The 7,145-nt window shown below is 41.8% G+C and overlaps 1 protein-coding gene across 3 annotated transcripts in view; it reads right to left on the bottom strand.

Annotated features, from left to right (window-relative positions):
- Positions 1-1,593: 1,593 nt before the first annotated feature.
- The window catches only part of VCL (vinculin), a 272,569-nt gene continuing 267,017 nt past the window's right edge, over positions 1,594-7,145 (bottom strand). For all 3 annotated transcript variants that reach the window (XM_073581038.1, XM_073581039.1, XM_073581037.1), the window contains 3 exons: positions 5,963-6,166; positions 4,160-4,264; positions 1,594-3,959 (listed from right to left, as the gene is read on the bottom strand). In XM_073581038.1, coding sequence (XP_073437139.1) covers positions 3,813-3,959; positions 4,160-4,264; positions 5,963-6,166 — 456 coding nt within the window. In that variant the 3' untranslated portion in view covers positions 1,594-3,812. The remainder of the gene's footprint in view (positions 3,960-4,159; positions 4,265-5,962; positions 6,167-7,145) is intronic.

Below are 7,145 nucleotides of genomic sequence, written 5' to 3'. Positions count from 1 at the left end.
CCGTCAACATCCTCAAAGATTTCCAAACGGAGCTTGCAACGTTTTTTTGGCCGGCGGATCCTGCAGACACTGATTTAACCCGAAATTCTGTCTGGGTGCCGGACAAAAAGAAAACAAAAAAAAAACAATTCTCTCTCTCTCATATATTCTCTCTCTCCCCTTCCCGCCCAGCGGTTCCTTTAAACTTACTCATTTTGCGGATCCGTCAAAAAACATCCTGTGGCATCCGTTCACATCAGTTAAGAACGGATCCGCTTGTCCGCCTTTTTGGCGGATTTTAAGTGACACAAAAAACTGAAGTGTGAAAGAGACCTAACGTGTTATTTTCCCATTTTGTGGTTCAATATAGTATTGCCACACTGTTTTACCCTCACCCTTTGTTAAGAATCATAGAATCGTAGAGTTGGAAGGGACCTCCTGGGCCATCTGGTCCAACCCCCTGCTCAAAGCAGGATTTGCTAAATCATCCCAGTCAGATGTCTGTCCAGCCTCTGTTTGAAGACTTCCATTGAAGGAGAACTCACCACTTCTCGTGGCAGCTTGTTCCACTCATTGATCACTCTGTCAAAAAGTTTTTTCTAATATCTAATCTGTGTCTCCTCCCATTCAGTTTCAGCCCATTGCTTCTAGTCTTTCCTTGTGCAAATGAGAATAAAGTTGATCCTTCTACAATGTGACAGCCCTTTAGATATTTGTAGACAGCTATTAAGTCTCCTCTCAGTCTTCTCTTTTGCAAACTAAACAATCCCAAATCCTGCAACCTTTCCTCATAAGACAAGGTTTGCAGACCGGTCACCATTCTGGTCGCTCTTTTCTGAACTTGCTCCAGTTTGTTGATGTCTCTTTTTAAAATGTGGTGCCCAAAACTGGACACAATATTCCAGATGAGGTCTGACCAAAGAGGAGTAGAGGGAAATAATGACTTCACGTGATCTAGACTGTATGCTTCTGTTAATACATCCTAGAATTGCATTTGCCTTTTTTGCTGCTGCATCACACTGTTGACTCATCACTCTTGTTGTCAAGAGTAGTGTTATGTACAAAGTTAAAAGAGAGCGGGCATTCGGTGGAATGATCCCTAGTCCATGTGGTTTCGGCTAGCAGACCAGGGCAACCGCTGACAACCCCCCCCCCCCCCCCCCCCCCATGTCTCCGCAACAGATTTTAAATGTTTATCATGGTAAACCCATCATTTAAAATTGCAAGGTCTTTTGTAAACTTCTCACCTTTCTTGTGGATAGCCGATAAATCTGACTGATAGAGGCCTCCACGGATCACTAGAACTGAGGTCTGATCGCCAATGCCTTTGCACCTTGGCAGGGTTAAACCAGCACCACCCTATTCCGTGTCCGTGGACAGACAAAGGTAGCACATGGCTATTGCCATCAGTCTTGTTGACATGAATAGAGCAGCAGTTATACACAATCAAGTCCCTCCAAGTAGGCCCAACCACACTGAGAAGGTAAAGGGTGTAGGGACCTCTATTCTTGTAAATAGTGAGGGTCCCTGCAGTCTTGTTCTGAGCTGATGAAAGTTTCCGGGGAGAACACAGTTTAGGTTTTCATTACAATTTTATAGAAAAATGGAGAGACATTTTTGGTATACAAATTGTTTATTGGTTGTACAGACAGAAAAAAAGTGTGTCCCAGGACAGTCAAATCAGTTGTTACTTCACCCTCCCAATTATTAAAGGGCCTTTTTACAACTAATAATTGACTAAAGAATAGCAAATGGCTAAAGCAAGTGTCGCTAATAGAGCCAGATATGAACAGTATTGGTTTCACGTAATTGTTCTGCAAACAAATAATAAATCTTTGGCCTGAACTAATAGGTTACAAGATACAAGGCAATATGGCATTAACAAAAAACAAAAAAAAAAAAAACTAAGATTACACAACGTAAATGAGGACCATGCACAAGAACGATTTTCAGAGATCTCGCAGCCAACAATACATTTTTATACTTATGATCGTTCTGATGCACCCCGTGGTGAGGTGGAAGTACAGGATATGAAAAGACAACTTTATTGAAACATTCAGATTCCAGAAGAGCTGGAAGAAGCCTTCTTCTGCAAGGCCATGTTGGTGGCAGTTCTTAGACAGTATGGTAGGCCCCCCATGTGCCACAGATATGAGATCCATTACTACAGAAAACTTATTATGCTTTAAGGCAGAGTGGAGGTAAGAGTGTAACATAAGTTACATGGAATAGTTTTTCATAAGGCATCTGGAAAACATTCACAAATCCTATGTCCTAGATGGGATGTGGGGTTTCACACTGAAAATACACCTCTTAGTTATAAGACATAATTGTAGTAAAGGAGACCTATATGATGTGTAGAATTCAATCTGGCAGTAGGTATTGACAAGTAATATCCAGAACTCCCAATGAGCACAGAAAACGTTGCTGTAACAAGAAGCAAAGACTTAGGGATAAGGCAGCCAACCACGGATAAAACCAACTGCAATGTTCTGAGTAGATGTGAGCGAATTTGTTCGGTTTTTGTGCCTGAATCTGATTTTGACATATTTGAGCCACATGCGAACACTATTTGTGCCGAATGTATGTTTAATGAGCGGTTCCGAATATATTCGGTATTTCTATTCCCATTGACTCTAATGACGTTCGTCTGTGTTTGACGAATATTGCAAAAATAATATTCGATGCCAATCGTATTTGGAACCAAATCCGAACAAATTCGCTCATCTGTAGTTCTGAGGAAATTGTTTTATAGAGTGGTAAAACCTTGTGGGGCAACTGAATCTAATCATCTAACAACCCCCACCCTGCTCATGAAAGTGATTGGCATTCTTAAGCATTTGCATGTCCGACTCTCAGGTGCCTCACCATTCCAAGTGTAAGTAATAGTATGACTGCAACATGCCAAACTATAGTCTGTGCTCCTCCTAAATAGAGCACCATCGTTACCAAAAGCAGAGGCTCAATATAGCACAAGACTTGGGACAATGTGAACCGTCTCCCATGTGCTGGTCCACATTGTACTGTATAAGACTAGTGAATCAGTCACACAAGAAAAAAAAAGCTGACAAACTGCCCAGGATTGATATCTTCACTTGTGACAGTTCTTCTCTACAATCTGCACATGTAGGGTTATTAGCATGCTTTGAAACTTGGAATACAAGTGTTACTATGCCTGTGCAAGCCAAATTGGACTTCTTACCAAGAAATCCTGTCTTATGTGTGAATGGCCACTCTCTCCATGTCAGGGAATCTGGAAAACTCTCACATCTCTGTTGGCATTTGTTTGCTTAAAAGATAGTACATTCATTTCACCTAAAAAAGGGCACTTCACAAATGTCTAATTTCTCTGCATAGTTTAGAAAAAGGAAAGTAGCGGAGAAAAAATGGGGATGCCAGCCTCACATGATGAAATTATCACCAAAGAAAACATTCTGATAAACAGCTACTTAGTGTTTTTCTAGATTTAGAGATTCTGGCTGTGCTCAGCTACATAGGAGACTATATGTATAGATCGTATGTATTGGAGAGAAAACATCAGATCAGGGTATGCAAACTAGTGTGTTGCACATGAACTGGTCTCTTCCAGAGTAATCACTAGGAGAAGGTTTCTCAATAGAAAAGAGAATGCACTGAAGGGAAGACATGACAAAAACATAGTGTTAAGCAAATTACCTATGGAAGAGCCTCAGAAAAGATAGAAGCTTTGTAAAAAGACAAAGAAAATGGTGATGCTCATTTAGATACTGAATTCCACACAGTCTGTATAATCGCACAGCAGTAGTCTGTTTGTATAATACAGAGTGGCCAGACTGCATTTCGACTAGAAGGAATTACTGGTACCATGGAGTTTTACGGGCCCAGCGTAGTGTGAATCCAGCATCTGTACGGATCTTGATTGATGCAGCTTCAGCTTCTCGGACAGTCTCCTTCACAGACTGCATCAAGTTCTGTGCGTTATGCACGAGCATTTCTGTTGCCTGCAAAGAAAGGAAGACATTTACAAATGAACATTTGAAAAGTTTTAACTAAAATCAACGAAGGTTGGGAGCCAGAGGCAGGAGATCCTAAAAAACCCACGTATGGCTGCTAAGTCACTGGCAAGGGAGCACTGGCTAGTGGTTCCTAGGCTCTCACATTGAGAAGTAGAGTCTCTTCGTCCCCGGCCTTCCTATCTTACCTGTTCAGACTCTTCATCACTAATGTTGGTCCTTCCCAACATAGTGGCCTTGACTGTACTAAGGATCTTCAGTTGAGTGCTAATGGTTGGAATCCTTTCACAGACCTTCAATATAAAAAAAAAATAAACCCATCTCTGAAAAACATCCTAACTAGTGTAAAAACAGATGATTAAAACATCAACTTTATCAACTTAAGAAATAGCCATTGTGTGTTCCTACCACCACTGGTATGCAGGAGAAAAATGCACAAGATTAAATTTTACATTAAGATTGTATGTTACGAGCAGGGCCCTCACTCCTACTGTAACTTTTTACTGTCTGTATATGTCACCGCTTAATTGTAAAGTGCTGCAGAATATGTTGGCGCTATTTAAATACATTTATTATTTTACACACTCAATATTTACAAGAATCTGCATTCAAGAGTCTGTACACCAACACTTACATAATTTTAGAATTAAAACCTTTAAAGGCTTCTGTCCTATCCTAGTCCTGCACAAGGTCTTAAAACTATCTGTCAAGAGGATTTTATACCTCACACTAATGACGTGTATTTAGTCTAATTACATCCATACCTTGACTGTATGAAACCTTTTTGCTGTTTCTCAGCAATTTAGTGTTAAAGTTCTTTGAAAATGAGCAGCAAAGCGGGTTGTGACAATGCACTTGCAGCTCTCCTGACCTTCCTCATTATGTCTCCATGTCTGGCTGCCTCCTGTATCTAAGGTCCTTTCCACACGTCTGTGTCTCCGGTACGTGTGGTGACAGTTTTCACACATACCGGAGACACGAACTCACGTGCATACGGAGAACACACATGGATGTCCTCCGTGTGATATGGACAGCTGCCAGGGAAGAAGAGCTACCGTAAGCGCTGTTCCCCGGTGGCTGGTGCTGAAGCCGGCTGTCATTCTCCCCTGCTCTACTAGTGAGCAGGGGAGAATGAGGAGCGCTATATTAAAGTCCAAACAGCAGCAGGTGGTGGCTTTTGGGATTGTTACCCCCATCATCCGACACCTGCTGCCAACAATAACAGTGACGTAAGGTGCGGATGGTTGGGGTATTCAACAGCCCCCACCTGCTGTCATTCGGACTTTAATATAACGCTCATCATTCTCCTCTGCTTGCCGGCAGAGCAGGGGAGAATGAAGACAGCGGGCTTCAGCACCAGCCGCCGAAGAACAGCGCTTACTGTAGCACTTCTTCCCCGGCGGCTGTCCGTGTGATACTGTGATACACGGTTGCCAAATGTAGTACACACACGAATATCTCCGGTACAGTTTTTTCCGGTACCGGAAATATACGGACGTGTGAAAGAGGCCTAATAGTGATGATCTTTCCGTGACCAAAATATCCCATATGTAATTTTAGTGGCAGGGCCAGCGCCTGTGCACATTGACTCACTGGGGCTGGTGATTCAATCAAAGCCTTACAGCACATCCGCTGGCCCTGTCACTAACGACGCTTTCAAAAGATCTTGGTCATGGAAAGCAGGTCACTGACACAGGAGTGACATGTCAGACACAGGATTCAGGCAGTGGGCAGGGAATAGCAAGTGTAATGTCCCACCCCGAAGCACTTGCGACTCAATTGCATAAGATTTCAATACTGAATTGCTGGAAAAAAAAAGCCCAAACTTATTTCTACAATCAAGGTAAAGATTTAATCAGCCTCAAAGAGCCATTCATACATGTCATTAGTATGAGGCATTAAATCCTCATAACTTGAAGGCGGTTTTGACTTTTGATTATAAATAAATGGTAACTCGCAGTAACAACTGATCTTTGAAATTTGTAAATTACCTGAAGCAAATTAGTTCGGATCCTCTTGTCAGTGCACTGTTTAGCCACTTCTTTAGCCAACCTCGTCACCTCATCGGAAGCTTTAGCAATGTCCTTGGCACACTGGATTAGGGCTCTCTTGTTCCCACTGCCTCCTCTCACAAGCCGAGACATCTCCGCCATGAGCAGAGCCATGCGCTTAGCTGCTGCAATGATATCATTGCCCTACAACAGGGAAAAACAACAGACCTGTCAGAGAGGAGAGAGACGGGCTGTCCAACTACTCTGTGGCTCACCATTTCGTTCTGATTGAGCAATAAGCAAAGTAACCTCAGGAAAAAATCCAAAAGCATTATTTTGTCATCTTTCAGCAAAGCAAAATCCGATCCATATTCCATATCCTGTTAGCAAAATCATAGATGGAATATTAAGACGTACTCTTTGTTCATGTGCTCTCAGTGGATTGAAGGATGCTTGTAAGAAATGTGAAGCTAGGAGGTTATTCCAGAGTTTAGACCTTAGTTTAGGAGTCTATTCCCTTCTCGATAGGCAGGACTGACTTGGATTTCACATTTGGCATTTTTTTAAATGCATCATGCAAATATCAAAAATTATTTAGGATATAAATGCTTATGCAAAATACCATGAAAGCTTTTGAAACTCTAACCAAAAAAACATTGAGACACCATGAATAAAAAGTATGATGCTTGAAGGGTGGAAGTTACCTGCGTATTGCAAACAAATGAACTTTCCAAACTTCAGAGTTAAACCAGCAACATACAGCATCAAAACAAACATACGCAAGTGTGCATGGGTGCGCAAGTTGTCTGGACAGCTCAGAAGAATGGGATGTACTTTACGATCACATAACAGCAGGCCATGTACACTACAGTGCCTTCTAGACAATAACGTACAGGCTGTTGGTTAGTTCAAGACTCAGCACTTACTGTCATGCATTGGTAGCAACAGTTAGTACATACACAGCATATCATTGGGTGTAAAGTGGAAGGGTCTCTGCATTCAGTACCCTTAACACAGGACTAAGCAAGAAAGCAATCACCATCCTGTTCATAGGAAATATGATCACTCTTGAGCAAATTCATTAGGATTCTATAGAGACCATATTTTGTCTTAGTTTCTAATTCATGATCAACCTTCCAAGTAAAAGCTCTGGTCTTCTAAAAAGGTAAAAAAAGAAACAAAG

This window comes from Dendrobates tinctorius, unplaced genomic scaffold (genome assembly GCF_039654945.1).
Source record: "Dendrobates tinctorius isolate UK_male_01 unplaced genomic scaffold, ASM3965494v1 ptg000068l, whole genome shotgun sequence".
NCBI classification, from domain to species: Eukaryota; Metazoa; Chordata; class Amphibia; order Anura; family Dendrobatidae; genus Dendrobates; species Dendrobates tinctorius.
This window is presented reverse-complemented; position numbering and strand designations above follow the sequence as displayed.